The 18,263-nt window shown below is 36.8% G+C and overlaps 3 protein-coding genes across 4 annotated transcripts; all 3 read left to right on the top strand.

The window, feature by feature from the left end:
* On the top strand, window positions 742–4,221 carry LOC109709030 (rac-like GTP-binding protein 2). The gene is made up of 8 exons (XM_020231077.1): window positions 742–1,022; window positions 1,429–1,516; window positions 1,670–1,779; window positions 2,500–2,563; window positions 2,656–2,720; window positions 3,030–3,095; window positions 3,252–3,355; window positions 3,973–4,221. Exons 1-8 carry the CDS (start codon window positions 924–926, stop codon window positions 4,004–4,006), a joined length of 630 nt encoding a protein of 209 aa, XP_020086666.1. The 5' UTR covers window positions 742–923; the 3' UTR covers window positions 4,007–4,221.
* LOC109721687 (putative esterase YitV) lies at window positions 5,490–11,279 on the top strand. Its single transcript, XM_020249425.1, has 13 exons — window positions 5,490–5,705; window positions 6,258–6,334; window positions 6,667–6,747; window positions 7,764–7,892; window positions 7,994–8,080; window positions 8,270–8,323; window positions 8,422–8,512; window positions 8,855–8,925; window positions 9,026–9,095; window positions 9,539–9,591; window positions 9,737–9,830; window positions 10,352–10,449; window positions 10,907–11,279. The coding sequence occupies exons 1-13, from the start codon at window positions 5,546–5,548 to the stop codon at window positions 10,994–10,996; spliced, it is 1,155 nt and encodes a 384-aa protein (XP_020105014.1). The 5' UTR covers window positions 5,490–5,545; the 3' UTR covers window positions 10,997–11,279.
* LOC109719187 (aspartate aminotransferase, cytoplasmic) lies at window positions 12,744–18,164 on the top strand. Of its 2 annotated transcripts, XM_020245734.1 has the most exons (12): window positions 12,744–13,030; window positions 13,155–13,226; window positions 13,322–13,383; window positions 13,496–13,579; window positions 14,993–15,092; window positions 15,180–15,300; window positions 15,413–15,576; window positions 15,805–15,942; window positions 16,301–16,422; window positions 16,729–16,823; window positions 17,300–17,420; window positions 17,936–18,164. In XM_020245734.1, the coding sequence occupies exons 1-12, from the start codon at window positions 12,815–12,817 to the stop codon at window positions 18,018–18,020; spliced, it is 1,380 nt and encodes a 459-aa protein (XP_020101323.1). In that variant the 5' UTR covers window positions 12,744–12,814; the 3' UTR covers window positions 18,021–18,164. The 2 variants fall into 2 exon arrangements, with proteins under 2 accessions (XP_020101323.1, XP_020101330.1); XM_020245741.1 differs by lacking the exons at window positions 16,729–16,823; window positions 17,300–17,420; window positions 17,936–18,164 and adding an exon at window positions 16,581–16,606 and having other exon boundaries at window positions 16,301–16,481.

The following is an 18,263-nucleotide window of genomic DNA, read 5'->3' as shown; positions in this document are numbered from 1 at the left end:
TGTTCAATATGCACAAAATAACATACGTCATGGATGAATGGGGATGGAAAAATTCTAGTTACAGATTCGAAACTAGTATAAAGGAGAGAGAGGAAGAAGAAGAAGAATTTTCATTGCTAGAATTTTGATTAAAAAAAATATAATATAAGAAGGATAAAAAAATTAAGTTACCTAATTGACTATAGGGTTAAGTATTTTATCTATACTTAATTAAAATTTTCTATCAAATACCAACAGTTGGAGTATATTTGAAAATATTAAAATTTTTATAGATATAATATAAGAAAGTTGAACTTTTTAAAAATATACACTTGTAATTTGCTATATTTAAAATTAAATTTTTTTATATATTATTTTTAAAAGATTTGTTTCGTGTTCCCCCGCGCCGGAATTCGTGCTGGCTTTGAACTGTTCCCACCACCCACATTCAATTTGGACTGACATGCACACGTGTCATATCCTTAATAAATCAACAAGGAGTTTGCTGTTCACAGGTTAAAATATATAGGACCTCTCCCTCTCTAAATCTTTTTTTTAATGAGAAGTTCTCCATTCACTATCATTTCAAATAGTTATAGTGTGATAGATGAACCTAAAAAAATAATTTGATTGATTAAAAATATTATATCAGCAATGTAAAATGGTGCATTGCAGTCTTTTTCACTTCTCAGGGCCCCACCACAACCACAACCACACCACACCAATTTTTTTTTTTTGAAAAAGAAAAACACAATTCTCTAGAGAGAGAAAGTACTGTTTCTCTTGTGTTTCTTGCCTTGGATTTAAATAGCAGGATCTCTCTCTCTCTCTCTCTCTCTCTCTCTCTACATACCCTCTCATTACAACACACACACTCTCCCTCTTTGAAACTACTAGTTTGTAGAGAGAGAGAGAGAGAGAGAGAGAGAGAGAGAGAGAGAGAGATGAGTGCAACCAAGTTCATAAAATGTGTCACAGTTGGGGATGGGGCAGTGGGGAAAACATGCATGCTCATCTGCTACACCAGCAACAAGTTCCCTACTGTATGTACCAATTTTTTTTTGGGATTATTTTCCTTTTTTTCTCATAATTTTTTAGTGGATTTTTGCCAACATTACTTAGCTTTTTAACTTGGTTGTGTTTTTGCTCAAGTGCTATATATGCATCTTGCATTTTTCCTCTTTTTGCCCTTTTTTTTTTAACTTCTTGGTTTCTTCTTAGATTAGTGGACTAATCACTACTGATGTTGATTCTTTTGGGTTTTTTCTTTTTCTTTTTTTTCCCTTTTTGTTCTCATAATTTTTTTACTAGATTTTATCAATATTACTTCTATGCATCTTGCATTTTACTCTACCTATTCCCCATCTACTTCTTTTACTTCTATTACTAGAAAAAACAGTAAATTACACATGATTGGTTGAACTTATACTAAATCTGTTCATTTATCAGGATTATATTCCCACTGTATTTGACAATTTCAGTGCTAATGTTTCTGTGGATGGAAGTATTGTCAACTTGGGATTGTGGGACACTGCAGGTATTGCTTTTTTCCCCCTCCCCAACCCAAAAAAAAAAAGAAAAAAGAAAAAGAAAGGAACCTCCTTTCTTTTCTTTTTCTTTTTTGTTTTAGCTATGGATTTTTGGTGATTGTATTTGGAATTTATTAACTTTTTCAATATTGGTTTTACAGGACAAGAAGATTACAGTAGACTGAGGCCACTTAGCTACAGGGGAGCTGACATTTTTGTGTTGGCTTTCTCTTTGATTAGCAGGGCAAGCTATGAGAATGTTCTCAAGAAGGTGAAAATTACTGTTAAATATATAAATATTTTTTTATTGTTCTCTAGTATCTTAAGTTTTGTTTCATCGTATAATTCAACATGATATTAAAGCGAGCAAGAGGTTCTGAGTTCGAATCCCGCTAATTCAATTCCTCGTACTGGAGAGTGTTAAATGTAAAAACGGTTGCTTCGTATAATTTAACAATTATAAAAAATCTCTCTCTCTCTCTCTAGGATGTTGATGATTCATTGAGTACTTTGGAATTAGGGCTGTGGATCTTTGACTTTAACTTTGCCCTTTTGTTTTACTGGTCTAAAGGAGAGGATATTGACTGAGTAACTTTATTCTCCTTTTTCTCTTTTTATGTTACTGTGATTACTTTTTTAGCTACATTTGAATTTAAACTCTAGTAAATATGGTTTGAATCAGCTCTAGCTTCCAAAGCTAAGGGGTTTCCATTTCCTTTCAAATTTGAAGTTCACTAATTAGACATGTTTTATGTTTTTAATCTCTCTAAGTTAGTACTAAATACTCTTCTGTATCAATCAGATTGTATATTAAAATGAGCGATTTTTCGAATTTGCCGAGTAAACATTTTGGAATCCCAGTAAAAATATTCGCAGGAATTTGAGATAACATTAGTGCATAACATTTTTATCCGCAATTTCTCCTTCGCCTTGTTATCTTTGTGAATATTTTGATGAATTATTGCATTGTCTTTCGAATTCAATATTTCAGTGGATGCCCGAACTTCGTCGATTTGCACCAAATGTTCCGATCGTTCTCGTGGGAACTAAGCTAGGTGAGTAGTAATTTTGAAATCTGATAAGAAGCCATTTTGGGGCATTTGATACTCGCCATATTAATATTTCTTCAAAAAATGATTGTTTTTAGATCTTCGTGAGGACAAAGTGTATCTCGCCGATCACCCCGGTGCTTCTATTATAACTTCGGCGCAAGTAAGTGTTTACTTTTCATGCCCCATTTTTCGAAGGGGATCTTACTTGTATATCCTTTCAAAAGCATTTATATACCACGCATCTAAATATAGCTGTTTGTCGTGTAATATGCACTTAATTTGGGAGTAAACCCAATTCATTTTGCGAGGCTCTTTTTTCGAAGTACTGGTGTTTGTATGTAGGAAAGTTTTTGAAGCGCATATGTGGAGCTTCTTGATTTTTCAGAAATATCTATGCATTTAAGTATGTAATTATCTTTTCCTGAAATACATAGCTCGTGGTAATTGAACTGCATTTCTTTATGTGTAGGGCGAAGAGCTCCGGAAGCAAATAGGAGCTGCCGCGTACATCGAATGCAGCTCAAAAACCCAACAGGTACTAATTTGATTGTGTTTCATATTGAATAAAGTTAATATTCTTTGTGTTATTTATCTAGTAACCTCATATTCAAGTTATAGAATCTTATGTATATATACTTATGGGTGATTTTAGACATTAACACTTGTTCTGTGATCAACGTGGTTCTGATAGAACATTAAAGCTGTTTTCGATACGGCGATCAAAGTGGTTCTTCAGCCTCCGCGAAGGAAGGAGATGATTCCGAAGAAAAAGACTAGAAGAAGCTCCGGATGCATGTAAGTCGCGACCGTTCTCATTTTATTCCAATTTATTGTCCTTCTACATATTTCTCGTAGCTGCTACCGCATTTTCTTTTTCCCCCTTCACTTTTATCTTTTCACTGCTGTATAAAGCTGGCGAGGTTCTGCGTAAACATGCAAAACATGGATTTATATGCGTCGAGAAACGAGTCACTCAATTTACAACCAAACCAACTATTTACACATCATAAAATTTCCGATGAGCTGTTGCTTATCAAGTGAGTTTATAATAATTTTGGTATTAAACTGGCAGAACCTTTGAGACAGACATTAAGCTGCAATGCATTGAAATGCAAAGTTCGAGGACACCAAATAAAACGAAATCGTTGCTATTTCGCTGATTGTGTTGGTTAGTTTGTGCGAACGGAAAGGTTTAAGCGTGCAAGTTCGGGTCCATTTGTAACTTCATGTGAGATAACATTTGCAAAATTTGGTAGAGTCATATTTTCGCCACAATCTCGCGAGTCATTTTACATTTCAGAATAGAAATTTTTGTTTTTTCTGAACCAAAATCATAAGTTGTAGTAGAAATTGTTAGCCTCTACGTTTAATCTGACGACTGATGAAATATTAACTCTTCTGAAAAACTGCAGGAGCTTTATGTGCGGAAGCGTGTGCGTCGCGTAGGGCTTAACTTTAATGCTTGTTTTTGGACCTTTTGGTATACTAATCAGAAGGACTTTCCTTTAGAATGTATGATGATGTATTAATGTTTAGCTGGGAGGGAACTTTTTGTTCTCTCATGGTTTTGGCTTTTGGGATCAGACTTTTTGTAGTTGCTGTAAAAGAAAGGAAATGTTAAACACTTTTAGTTGTTTACTTATTGAAGTTTTGTGGTTTCATTGTCATTATTATGCTTATAAATAGTTTGTGTTTGTTTATAATTGTTTTGTTTTTTCTTCTGAGAACCATGGTAGTTGCAGAGCAGAAAATTATGCACACATTTTAAACTTCAATTTGTGAATTTGAACTTATTTTTAAAAGTTTTGGTTGATCTTATAAGTGCTGTGGTGGTAAAGCTTTTGGAATTTGACAGAATACTTTATTATGAAAACGAATAAGTTTCAACAAATACTGACGATTCCTAGTGCAAATGGTAAAGGGCTTAATGGTTGATATTCGAGGTCTTAAGTTCTAAGATGTATTTCATAAACTTAAACTATCAAAACATGGTGTTTTAAATATTTATAATCATCATTCTCCATCGTGTTTGGGTTCGAGATTTTATGATAGTCTGAAAACATAAATTTGAATTAAATAAGAGAAAATTAAATTAGACAAAATACCTGGCGGAACTCGAATTCAGAATTTTTTTTTAGTATTACGTTAAATTATATAAAATAGCTGTTGTTTTTTAAAACTTTAAGCTTTCGAAGTAAATAGTTGTTTCACATTATATAACATAGTATGATTAGTATCAGATCAAGAGATCACGAGTTAGAGTCCCGCTAGGTTTCTAGTCTCGTTAAATTTTCTTTTATTTAATTTAAGTCCACTTCTTAATCTTATAAATTATCTGAAGTCCAAATACGAGGAAAAGTGTTGAATATAAATATTTAAAATACCGTTCTATGATAGTTTTAGAAAAATAACGATTGTTTTATATAATGTAACGTTAGTTGTAGGCTTTATATAAGCCACTAAAAAAAAAAAATCAATTTAATGCTGAGGCAATTACTTACCCACATGTTTTTCATTTTAGATCTAGGATGGCTTCTGACTTTTAACCGTAACTACGGTTCATAACTATTCATCAATTAACAATTGATACTATTTCTTATAAACACAAATAATTAGTTGTCACAGTAAATAATAATAAGTAAATGCTCTTCTTTTTTTTTTTGAAAAAAATATTTTTGAGAAAGCGGGGTAGAATTGTAATAAAATGAAAGGTTAGGGTTCGGCGTTTAACAAATAAAAAGTAGGGGGACTTCAGAAAGTACTAAATACTAATATGGGAACAGTACAGGGACTATCCGTAAATGTGAAGCTTCCTCCGCTTCGCGCGGGGCCCACCCCGTCACGTGCTCCGCGCTGCGAAGACACGTGCCTCGGCCCCCACCCTCTTCTTATCCCCCCCCCCTTCGCCCCCCTCGGTAGCTATAAATACCCCCGCGATCCCCTCGAGCGAAGGAGCTGCGTAGAAGCTTCGCCCCCGCCGGAGTAATGGCCTCCGCCGCCGTCGCCGCCGTCTCCTCCGCCGCCGGCGCTGCATCCGTCGCCTCCTCCGCCTCTTCCGGCGCCGCCGCCGCAGCCGCCGCCGCCGCCGCCCAGCTCCGAGCCGATCTCATCGAAACCCTCCTCGGTCGGAGACGAACCCTCCAAGGTCCTCTCTCTCTCTCTCTCTCTCTCTCTCTCTCTCTCTCTCTCTCTCTCTCTCCTGTGAACTGTGCTATTCCGATATTTCGATTTGGACCTTTTAATTTTATTATCCGTTCTTCCATTTTTTGGGTAAACATGGATGGAGACACCTCACCTATACGCCATATTGAAGTAGCCACATCAAGTTTGATTTCTCTGATTAATACCCTTAACTTTTGATTTTTATGGGATTAGGTGATATTGGTTAAAATTAATTTAAGCAAATTAAACTAGATTAATCAATAGTTAATAAAATTTTAACCTGGCTAAGTATAAAAACAATATTTAAAAAAAAAAAAAAAAGTTGAAGGGCCCATTTCAAAATGCTCTATACAGTATAGGCTATAGTTTTGAGGATCTCCATACATTTTACCTTACAAATTATACTACTTTTCGTAATGGGGAGGAGTTAAAGTGTAATATAAATGAAAGTTCAGAGACTAAAGTGTCTATACAAAAATTTCGGGGACTTCCGTTACTTATTTCTCTATTTTTTTTTGTAATGTAATTCTTTCAGTCCCTCTTTCTGTGAAGCTTGGAAAGCCTGTGGAGAATCCAATGTATCAAGGAAACACTGCTCTTGTTTCAAGGGAGGTTCGTACTTAGTGCCTATTTTAATAAAGTGTTGTCTGAGTAGTGTTAGTTATCAAGAGAAGCACCTAATAATGTACTCTAAATAGATTCTTTTTTGTAGCAAAATCAAAAATATTAAATTGGAGCTTTTGCTTTTAAGACTCATAGCCTCATTCCTGTCTCACGTGGTTTTAGAAGCCCTAGACTTTTCTGTTCACCAAATGCTCTACTAAGATTGTTGTTGCTGAAAGCAGAAGCAGAAGAGGAGTCAAACGGGCCCGTAGTACAGTTCTTAGTGTTGATATACTAAAGACTTAAACAATTCCCGGTTGAGCTTATGTTCTTTCTTACAGGTAATGGAATCCTGTCCGAGGGAAAATGTGGAAGGATTCGAGGATAGATTGGTGGAGGAAAATTTATACTTGATTACTGAGGTATGAGTGCTTCTTCCTTCTTATTGCCATAATCTCATGTTTGTAGTCCTTGATGCTTGAAATGTATGTTTCTTCTTCATTTTGTATGTTACTAGTTACTGATATCATAACCTATATTTCTTCTTCATTCTTTATGTTATTAATATCATAACCAATGTTCAGAGACTATAATCGAGGTTGTTTTAGACCCTCCATTTGGTAATCACTGCTGTTTTTTCCCCCTCACTTTTTTAAATGCAAGCTCTTTGTGATTGAATGCACCATCAGATAGACTTGTCTGTTCTTGTAATTGATTATTACCTTGCGATGCCGTTCGATGGGATGGTGTCCTCTTAAACAAAAACACAGAAGTGGAGAAAAGTTATCATGTATATTTTTGTTGCCAAATAAGTCCCCTGGATGACTATAATACAGGCAATCTGCCACCAGGTGGTGCACTCCATTATACGGAATTTGAGTTGAAAAGAATAACAACAGTAGTAAACAAGGCCTGGGGATGTATTGTGCTGGTTATATACGATTGTAAACGGAATGCATGCAAATAACAATCGAATTTATTGTCCACCCTGACTGGTTCTCTACAAGCTCTAGCCCATGGAATCGATTTCTGGAGTCATGCTGTTTTGTTAACCAACGGACCAAGATTGTAGCAAAACTATTCTGCCATGTTTTATCAAATCTATCCTTATTTACTTCCAGGTGATACTATAGTACTACTACTTCAAAGGAGGGGCATATGATCTCAGCGTAACACTTGTTGAATGGGATCTCATGTTTTTCCTCTAAGGTTTTGTTATTTATGTGGATTTCCCATTTACAGTTCTCTTAGATTATTCCATACCTTTATAGTTCTGAAGCTTTTTTCTAGTGCACTGTCGGTATATTTGATGTGCATATAACCTACTAACTATGAAGAATAATATTGATAAATCAAGCCAAAGTAATAAACTATCATATAATAGTGATTACTTCATTTGATTCTGTATCCTTTTCTCCCTCTGTTTGTCTTTTCACAGGAAGGAGAGCAAGGTCGTCTCCCTGTGTTAATCTTAAGCATGAAGGAAGCTAGTTCCCAAAGAAGGCCAGCTATTGTGTTTTTGCATAGCTCTTACAAATGTAAGGAATGGTTGAGACCATTACTTGAGGTACTTTGCTCGTTGAATTGTCGTATTTTTGCCTTAGCATAACAATTAAATGTAACAGTGCAGAATTTTATTTTTTGAATCTCGTAACTTTTACTATACAGGCGTATGCTTCAAGGGGATATATAGCTATTGCCATCGATTCCCGATACCATGGGGAAAGGGCCAGAAACTCAACAACATACCAAGATGTAATTATGGACTCCTTAGTCCTTTCCCGTGAAGGATAAGAAATAGCTAATAATATATTCTGCTCTTTGAAATTTCATTCGATATTCTAATCATGCGCTTGTAGTCAGCCCTTTCATTTGATTGTTTGGTCATGTAGTCTCTCTGATGGTCAATTTATAAGTTTAATCTCTGTGTTTGTTTATGAACAGGCTCTTGTGTCAGCCTGGAAAAATGGTGATACTATGCCTTTCATCTTTGACACGGTAATTTACATTCATGTTGTATATGATTGACGCATGATGTAATTTTGGCTTATGTAGTTGATCATACATCAATTTACAAATAAGATTGCCACCCACAGGTCTGGGACCTGATTAAATTGGCCGACTATCTTGTACAAAGGGAGGACATCGATCCTGTTAAGATTGGGATCACGGGTGAATCACTTGGAGGTTGACTAATATTTTATTTAGAAAAATTCCACCATAAAATAAAATAGATATCTACTTATATGCCATGCGAGAATTAAATAATTTGCATATGTATATCTCTGTAAAATTTAAATTTTCATATATGTCCATGAAAAACTAAGCTGTACTTACTGGAATAAAAAAATCAATTGGATGACTCCCAATTTAAGATAAGTATAATTATAAGAAAGTGCAGTTTCAGAGGGGCATATAGGAAAATTCATATTCACAAAGGTATGCAATTCTAAATGGATGATTTTGGAAGGATACATATGCAACCCTGAGTTAAAAGTAGGTTTTAAACATGGAAGTTTGTTAATGCAGGGATGCATGCATGGCTTGCTGCAGCAGCTGACACCCGCTATACTGTGGTTGTTCCTATTATTGGCGTTCAGGTTTGCTGATTGAACCTATCTTTTTTTAATATAAAATAAATTAGACCTTTTCTGTGTATTTGTCTAGAATAGAGCTGACTTTACCTATCTAAATTATTAGGGTTTTCGATGGGCTTTGGATAGCAACAAATGGCAGGCTCGAGTTGATAGTATAAAACCTGTGTTTGAAGGTCAGCAAAAGTCTCCAGTTCAATTGTTTTCTTCACCACTTGCTTCTTTTTTTTTCAATCAATTCCTTTGCTTAAATTGTTTCTTCTTTTCATCATGAATATTGATAACATGTATCAATGGCATTTATCCTCATACTTGTGAAGGGCCTTTTTAGCAAGACCAGAGCTTCTGAAATGCTGCTTGATTAGATGTTCGGAAAAGCATTAATATCCTTCAACAGCTTGCCACTATAGCAAAAGCAAAAGCCTCAATTTGGATCTTTTGCTTTTGGGATGCAGATACTTATTTCAACTTCTAGTTATACCAAAAGCTATCTTAGCAACTATCACGCATGACAAAGTTTATTGTCAAATAGATCTTGTGCTGTGAATCTTGTAGACTAAATCAAACTAGTCTTAAGAGTTCATTCTTCAAATATCATCATTTCTTTCATTAATTACAGAGGCACGGATTGATCTGCAAAAAGATGTGATTGATACAGAAGTTGTTGAGAAGGTCAGTGCAAATCTATTATGAGCTTCAATTCTTCTAGGTCCCTTGGTGAAACTTAGGTGTTGCATTATCTTATATTGATTCTCAGCTCTTTCATAATAAAGTTATCTGGCATTTAAATATTCCTTTATGTAACTGCTCCTGATAGGTATGGGATCGAATTGCCCCTGGTCTAGCCTCACAGTTTGATGCGCCATTCACAATTCCTGCCATCGCCCCACGCCCTCTGCTCATTTTGAATGGTACTAAGACTTTCCAAGAATACCAGTTTTCTTTTATGTAATTTAACTTTGTTAGCTCATCTTGTTTAGATTCTGGAGTATGCAGGATACCTCCCTATAAATATAACAGCAAAGTTCCCATTGCTCTCCTGAAATATTAGAACCTACATTTTACTTTCCTTCACCTACAACTGATACATGTTTCCTAAGGAACACTAGCTAACAGAAGGAGACGAATTAATGGAAAACTTGTAGTTTAAGGGGATAATACATAGCGATATTTAAGGGATACTTTCCTTCAATTTAACAACCTCTTCTGCATAATAATTCCTGCGTCATTATGAAAAAAAAGGGATTATATTGGCTATTGAGGTATTATTGTGACATATGTTAAATACATTCAACATATCAAAAGTTACTGGGCTAAACCGGTTGCCCTCCTAATTGCAGTCGAAGCGTTGAAAAGCATCATTTCCTCTTTTAATTTTCTGATGTGCCTTGTGGTGTTAAATAGCTGCTGATTTGCTTTTATGAAATTATAGGTGCCGACGATCCTCGCTGTCCAATCGCCGGTCTAGAAAGTCCTCATTCGCGAGCTCTTGAGGCTTATAATGAGGCCAGTTGCCCTGAAAATTTCAAGGTATAAGCCACAAAACATATTGAGGAACAAACTTCATAACATACTAGATCTCTTTAGCCATTTAATTTTCTGTGAGTTCTTGGTACCCCGAAAGCTACTCTGTTCGTGAATGAGCTCAAAAGGAGGAACTTTGACCTTCCTCGCACACTACTTTCGTACTTCCTTACTTGACAGGCTTCTAGAATTACTTCTCCACTTCAAAATCGAAAAACTTTTAAGTAAATACACATTAGGCACCGTGGGGGAAGCTTCTTTTACTGCGTTAACTTTTAGAGGTGATTTTAATCAAAATAACGCTTCTTCAAAGTTGACTCGAACAGACAGCATTTCTGTAGAAACTCCAACTGGCCGAAACAGGAATCAGTCGGACAGATAATATCTTGACTAACATAAGCAAATGCTTGCATGTGAAAGCAGTTAGAATATATTGGTAGTGATGCTTTTTCTCTTTATGTAGATGGTAGCAGAGCCTGGGGTTGGGCATAAGATGACTAGTTTGATGGTGAAGGAAGCAAGTGACTGGTTTGACAAGTTTCTTAAGCAGTAAAAGCACTTCTTCCTTCAGTCGAAGCAGCAGCGGCAGCAGCAGCAGCAGCATTTCCTCTTTACAATAATAAAAATGAATTTTCTTCTGCTTATATCAATGTTGGCACTTCTTGCTCTCTTTTGGAGAAGTTGGAGTTTGCAACTAGTTTAGTGTTATGTGATGATAATTTTATCCAGGTGCTTCCGCTTGTCTTAGAAACAGATAATGAATTCAACTGTTGTTGATAATGTTAACGTGAAAATGCTTATACTCTTTATATGTAAGAGCCGAGCTTTTAATTCTATCAAATTTTCCTTATTAGTAAATATGGACCATTGAAGAGTTGAGACCTTCAATGCAAATAACGCATCAAGCTTAGTATCAAAATGAAAATGACACATCAGCCGCTATTAATAATTATCGAATTAGCACCAAATTTAAAGGTTGGCGATTTAAATATAAGAAAAAAAAGATCAAGATCAAAATAAAAACCTGCAAAAAGGTTGGGGTCATTGGTGCATTTAATCTGAAATAGATGAAAGGAAATTGTTAATTTCCCACTACTTTAAATAAGAAATGTTTTGAGTTCCTTGTTTTCTTCTTTTTATACTATATAGAGAAGTATGATTGAAATATGCATTACAGTTGATTTGCCATATATTTATCCAATAATATTGTATAATATATAAAATTAATATTGTAAGATGATTGTAGCAGTTGAATACCAAACCATACACTCTTATCAGAGTTTCCGTTTATTTTTTATTAAGAAACTCGAATATGTATTATTTTTCTTTTTTTTCTAAAATTTTTTTTGGATCGAATAACGACACTTTTTCCACAGTCCATGTCACGGACCTTGTTGTATTGGTGCAAAACCTCTCACTTTAGCCGCGTCGCACGTGCCAACCACGTTCACGTGCACTCATCGTACGCTACCGCGCTCGTTATTTTAATACCCGCCCAACGAACTCCGCCCACCGTTCTCACCCCTCCGCTCCTCCCCGTGACACGTGCCGTGCTCGTCCACGTGTCATACCGACAGCTGTTCTAAATGTTGACCCCACGTGCTATGGGTCCCACGCGTCAGTGTAACACCCGTGACATGTAACCGTTACACCGGGGAGACGGCGGTGCTTGAAACTTATACGCCACGCCTCGTCGCAACAGCGTCCTTATCGGACTTTTTTTCGAAAATAATTCTGTAAAATTTCGTATTTGCCAAACTAACCCTGTGAAATTTTTATTTGTGAAACTAACCCTCCTCTCGCCACGTGGGCGCCACGTCAGGGATTTCTCAAAAAGACAGTGAATCGTTCACCGTTTTTGATATGTTGTTATGAAGGCGGTGAATGGTTCACCGTATTTATGGTGTCCTTGATAAGACGGTGAATTGTTTCCCGTCTTCTCGAGGGCACAGAAAAGGCGAACTTGAGAGAGTGGAAAGGAAAAAGGGCGGAAAGAAAAATTTTGCACTAAAGGCGGTGAATGGTTTACCGTCTTTTAAAGACGGTGAACCATTCACCGCTTTTACAACAAAAATTACAAAGACGGTGAACGATTCACCGCCTTTTTGAGGAATCCCTGACGTGGCGCCCACGTGGCGAAAGGAGGGTTAATTTTACAAATAAAAATTTTACGGGATTAATTTGACAAATACGAACTTTCACGGGATTATTTTCGAAAAAAGTCCTCCTTATCCCCCGCCACGTCATCACCCCACGGAACCCGTTTATATAAACCGAAACCGGGGGCGCCACCACTTAACAACACGCACGCACACACTCCTCCGAAATCCGAACCACGCGCGTAGCTCGGCGCAGGTTAAGAGAAAAGGCGATGGACGCAGCTAACGTGCGCGGAGTGCGCAGGTTAAGTACTCTGGTGCGCCATTTGATCGTACCCTCGCCACCCTCTTCTTCTTCCTCCTCCTCCACCGAAGCTCCTCCCATGGCGTCGCAAAACCCTAACGACCTCGTCGCGCCCTCCCCCGCCGCCGCGTTCTCCTCCGTCTTCGCCCACGTCGCTCAGGGTCCGGAGGATCCGATCCTCGGGGTAATCCCAAACTTTCCCCCTCTCACGAACAGATCGATCGATGCTCGCTCGATCGGGTGTGTTTTTTAACGTTTTTGAACCCCGATCGTACTGATTTGATGTTCCTTTTTTTGGATCTGTGTAGGTAACTGTGGCGTATAACAAGGATCCGAGCCCGGTGAAGGTCAACCTGGGTGTTGGAGCTTATAGAACTGAGGTACTGCGAAGCTAATTGACGAAGCAATTTGATCGGACGATGAGCTTATTGATTAATTGTTCGCGATTTGATCCCTTTTCCTTGTTTGCGATCAGGAAGGGAAGCCGCTTGTTCTCAATGTGGTCAGGAAAGCGGAGCAGATGCTGGTTAACGATCCGTAAGCTTTTAATTGCGAAATTTTCATTCGCGAATCGATTTTAAGCTTCAGCGATGATGCTTATTGGTTACTTGCTGAATTTTACTTTTGTGTTTGATGTTTGATCTATCAGATCTCGCGTGAAGGAGTACCTACCGATCACCGGATTGGCCGATTTCAACAAGCTGAGCGCCAAACTCATATTTGGAGCTGATAGGTGCGTAATGGCTTGTGAATTTACGTGTATTTAAAAGATTGCTGATTTTATTCTTGTTAAGGATGATGTGTATCGTGATCGAACCTGTGCATATATCTAGATATTGGTTGGATGGAACACTAATAGAAATCCGGTGATCTTAAAAATACAATTCTGTGGGCTGTAGCCTCATTAGGTGATACAATTTTATCATAATCAAGTTTTTAGAAGTTTTTCTATGTTTTTCTTTCGCTCAAATTATTATCATCTGATTGAGTTTTGTGAGTATACATTTCTGTTGAATTGTGTAAGTCATATTTATTGTTTGTGCGGTTAAGTTACTTATTTTCATAAGGGAAAACTTCAAATACCCCCTCGTGGTTTCACTTTATCTCACTTTAGTACCCTTTGGTTTAAAGTGTATCAAGTTAGTACCCTGCGGTTTTGCACTCTTTCACTTTAGTACCCTGCGGTTTTGCAATTTTTTACTTTAGTACCCTGTGGTTTTGCACTTTTTCACTTTAGTACCCTGTGGTTTAAAGTGTATCAAGTTAGTACCCTGTGGTTTCGCACTTTATCACTTTAGTACCCCGTGGTTTCGCACTTTATCACTTTAGTAGCCTGTGGTTTAAAAACCACAGGGTACTAACTTGATACAAAAATAAAACTACAGAATGCTAACTTGATACACTTTAAACCATAGGGTGCTAAAACTTGATACAAAAATAAAACTACAGAATGCTAACTTGATACACTTTAAACCATAGGGTGCTAAAGTGATAAAGTGAGAAACTACATGGTACTAACTTGATACACTTTAAACTATAGGGTACTAAAATGAAAAAGTGCGAAACCACAGGGTTTTTTTTTTGAAGTTTTCCCTTTTCGTAAATCATGGATTTATTCTCAAATATTTTTTTCCCCTTTTTCCTTGGGCAGAATGGTAGTATAATCCTAGGCCTTTTCTTGAGGGTAAATCTAGCTCACTTGAAATAAATGTTTGTAAAATTGATTCTCATGTATCAGTTGTTATGGAGTTCTATCTCTTGTAAGGTGGTGTTGTTTAGGAAATGCAACCTTTTCCATATCATTAGGTGAGGTCTATCTCGCCTACCAGTAGTTGTATATTTTTAGTTTCAAGATTGCTGCATGTCAGAATCTGTTAATGATTCTTTTCATGCATCTTTGGAGTCATCAAAGAGTGCTTTCAGCGAGATCGGGCCATATTTTAGCCATTTTAAAATGAAAGAGAATTCTCTGAATTGTCAAGTTGTGCAGAAACATGGTAGTAGTAGTTTCTGAGTATATTAAGTTGCTATAGTGCTACCCTTCTTTTCACAATCTGAATAGGAGAGTATAGCGAATTTAGTGAGATATTTTACTTATTTACTTGTCATATAGCGATGTTTAGTTGGTTTCTCTCTGCTGAAACAGCCCTGCTATTCAAGAAAATAGAGTGGCAACAGTGCAATGCTTATCGGGAACTGGTTCTCTAAGAGTTGGTGGGGAGTTTCTTGCAAGGCATTACCATGAAGTATGGAGTTCTCCTATGTTGCTTGTTACTATTATTTACTGTGAAGCTTGATTAAGAAGTTCTGAGACAACAATTTTTGTCCTCCAGCGCACCATTTATATTCCCCTGCCTACGTGGGGCAACCATCCAAAGGTCTTCACGTTAGCAGGCTTGTCGGTAAAGACTTATCGCTATTATGATCCAGCAACGCGGGGACTGAACTTTCAAGGTGCTATACTTCTCCTATTCTCCTTTCTCTTTAGTTTCATTGTGCATATGTGTAGCATCACGGTCTTATTGACATGCTTGTTTACTTGAGAAGCTGCTATTCTTTGGAACAGGTCTGATAGAAGATCTTGGTGCTGCTCCTTCTGGTGCAATAGTGCTTCTTCATGCATGTGCACATAACCCTACCGGAGTAGATCCAACTCCCGAGCAGTGGGAGCAGATTAGACAGCTTATCAGATCAAAAGGGTTGCTACCTTTCTTTGACAGTGCTTATCAGGTGAATATCAGATGGACGAAGCACAATATTTCTTGTGTGGTTCTTTGTCGCTTTGGTTTGTTGCTCATGGATTTTGTACATCCAAGGGTATCAGAATACGATGGATGATGATGAATAGTATATGAAAAGTACAATGGCTGTCTAGATAGTTCATTAAAGTTCTTGTTTCACCATTTTTCAGCCTCTCTTACTTTGCATCAATGAGTTCTAAGTCAATTTCTGTTACAGGGATTTGCAAGTGGAAGTCTAGATGCTGATGCACAGTCAGTTCGCATTTTTGTTGCTGACGGTGGTGAATTGCTAACAGCCCAGAGCTATGCAAAGAACATGGGCTTGTATGGGGAACGTGTTGGTGCATTGAGCATTGTAAGAGTCCTTAGTTGCCAACTCTAGTTTATATAAGTTATAGTCCTAGGTTTTTTTTTTTTTTTTTTTTATATTTGTGTTTCCTGCATTCCTGCATTAGTCTCAATTTTACACTTTTTTCTTTATCTTGGACAAAGAATTTAGGGTTATCATACATTGCTTCCAATCTTTTCTTTCACCCTTTAACAAACGTATATATAGTTTATTCTTCTTTGGGTTTCTCTTAGATTTACTATACCTAAATTTAGTTAGTTTCCTTCGCTATCCAACGCAAGCTGTTTGTGAATTTGCCTACTGTTTGTGCAGGTATTGTGGTTTTGTGTATTCTCATCTTAGGCTAATCTATCTTTGGTTACAGGTTTGTAGAAGTGCTGATGTTGCTGTTAGGGTTGAAAGTCAACTAAAACTTGTGATTAGACCCATGTATTCAAACCCTCCTATCCATGGAGCCTCTATCGTGGCTACCATTCTTAAAGACAGGTACTATATATCTGGATCTGCTGTAAGATATTTCAAACTTTATATAGCTGATTTAAGAAATTCCTATTGATCCAACCAACAAAGTAAATAGTACTAATACAAGAATCGGACAATACTATGCTATTTCCTCTTCTTGTATTACTCCTTGATCAAAAGAAATTCCTATTGATCCAACCAACAAAGTAAATAGTACTAATACAAGAATATTTTCAATTTCCTGGTAAATGACTGTAGATTTAGAATGTCTTTATTTTTGGTTTTCAATTAGATCTTTAACTAATTATACACTGCCTATTTATTCTCTAGAGAAACGTACAATGAGTGGACAATTGAATTGAAAGCCATGGCCGATCGAATTATTAGCATGCGTCATCAGCTTTTTGATGCTTTGAAAGCCAGAGGTATATATAGTCTGTAACTCTCTATCTCTTTTCTCTATCAAAATTATTCCATTGTTACTGGCATATACTCTCAAATTCTCCTCTGTATTTCACCAGTATCATAAAGGTGTGAATTGATAACTACATTGTAACACTCTAGTTTACTTCCTTGGATAGTACTTATTCTATTTTGTAGTTGTATGAAGAAATTCTTCTTCTCAGATCTTTTTGTTTCCAACCTTGGACTTGGTGATCAACATACAGCTTAAGTGTGAACCAGCATCACTACAACTCAACTAAAGCATAGCCTTGGAGGAATGATTTGTCATAATTTAGAGCCTATGCTTTACTGAGAGGATAATCCTCTCAAGAGTTCAAATTTTTTTTTTTCTTATTTTACGATATCTGAAACACCCGTTTTCTCTGGTCCTAGATTTAAATATCAGTCAGCTACTTAATAATCAAGTTTTAATAAAATTTAAATGATTTAAATGCAGGAACTCCTGGTGATTGGAGCCACATAATCAAGCAGATCGGTATGTTTACGTTCACAGGCCTTAACAGTCAGCAAGTGGCCTTCATGACAAAGGACTTTCACATCTACATGACTTCTGATGGGTAATCTCCACATGTATCATTACATGCATGTTTTTGCTTTTCATACGCATTCTAGTGTTGCAGTTCTGGAGTTTTTATCATATGCAATCCTCAAAAGCAGCCGACGTTTGCATGTGATGCGCATGCGCATGTCCCCACACACATCACTCGACATATTATACAGTATCTTTTCTTCTTTTTTTCCCCTTATCAGAACGTTAGAACGTTATAACATTTTATCCTAAATAGCAGAATACTGTTAACCTAAAACTCTTTTGCGCTAGCCGTTGAATCTAGTGTCTTAGCTCTAATGTTGACACCTTATATATGCATTTTAAGTAAATTCATAGCTTGAAGGTGTTAATTTAACTACATGTTTACAGAACAATGTGTTCAGAAATTGCCTTTCTATGGTAAAATTAGGTAGTTGCATGCAGATAGTTGCCGAATGTAAAACACGATCATTGTTTCAATTTTGTAGGGGTACTCTTTTACATCATCTACATTTAGTTATGAAATAACTTTCCATATTACAGGAGAATCAGCATGGCGGGCCTGAGCTCGAAAACTGTGCCCCATCTGGCAGATGCTATTCACGCCGCCGTCACCACCGTAAACTGATAGGTGAAGATCTATGTATCTGCGGAGTCTTGTTAAGTCTCCTGTTATTGTAATAAATCGATCTCCTTCATGAACTGCTAACTGTGAGACAATTTTGAACTTAAAAACGCAATTTAAGTTTTTTCTGAGTTATCTTCATAATTATTATTCTGATTATTTCTCTTCTTTTTTTTTTTCACTTGGACTTGGTCATCTCTGTTCCGTTTCTTCGGTTATGCTCTTCTCCATCCTTCACCTCTTAGT

Source organism: Ananas comosus, linkage group 1 (genome assembly GCF_001540865.1).
Source record: "Ananas comosus cultivar F153 linkage group 1, ASM154086v1, whole genome shotgun sequence".
In the NCBI taxonomy this organism is placed as follows: Eukaryota; Viridiplantae; Streptophyta; class Magnoliopsida; order Poales; family Bromeliaceae; genus Ananas; species Ananas comosus.
This window is presented reverse-complemented; position numbering and strand designations above follow the sequence as displayed.

What these genes read in the sequence shown, in the direction of transcription:
- LOC109719187 (XM_020245734.1), top strand. Translation starts at nt 12,815, where the DNA reads ATGGACGCAGCTAACGTGCGCGGAGTGCGCAGGTTAAGTACTCTGGTG. An exon ending in TTGCAAGGCATTACCATGAA is followed by an intron (nt 15,093 to 15,179) that starts GTATGGAGTTCT and finishes TTTGTCCTCCAG; the next exon opens with CGCACCATTTATATTCCCCT. An exon ending in GCTACCATTCTTAAAGACAG is followed by an intron (nt 16,423 to 16,728) that starts GTACTATATATC and finishes TTTATTCTCTAG; the next exon opens with AGAAACGTACAATGAGTGGA.
- LOC109721687 (XM_020249425.1), top strand. Translation starts at nt 5,546, where the DNA reads ATGGCCTCCGCCGCCGTCGCCGCCGTCTCCTCCGCCGCCGGCGCTGCA. An exon ending in GGTTGAGACCATTACTTGAG is followed by an intron (nt 7,893 to 7,993) that starts GTACTTTGCTCG and finishes TTTACTATACAG; the next exon opens with GCGTATGCTTCAAGGGGATA. An exon ending in TATAAAACCTGTGTTTGAAG is followed by an intron (nt 9,096 to 9,538) that starts GTCAGCAAAAGT and finishes CATTAATTACAG; the next exon opens with AGGCACGGATTGATCTGCAA.
- LOC109709030 (XM_020231077.1), top strand. Translation starts at nt 924, where the DNA reads ATGAGTGCAACCAAGTTCATAAAATGTGTCACAGTTGGGGATGGGGCA. An exon ending in GGGATTGTGGGACACTGCAG is followed by an intron (nt 1,517 to 1,669) that starts GTATTGCTTTTT and finishes TTGGTTTTACAG; the next exon opens with GACAAGAAGATTACAGTAGA. An exon ending in CTATTATAACTTCGGCGCAA is followed by an intron (nt 2,721 to 3,029) that starts GTAAGTGTTTAC and finishes CTTTATGTGTAG; the next exon opens with GGCGAAGAGCTCCGGAAGCA.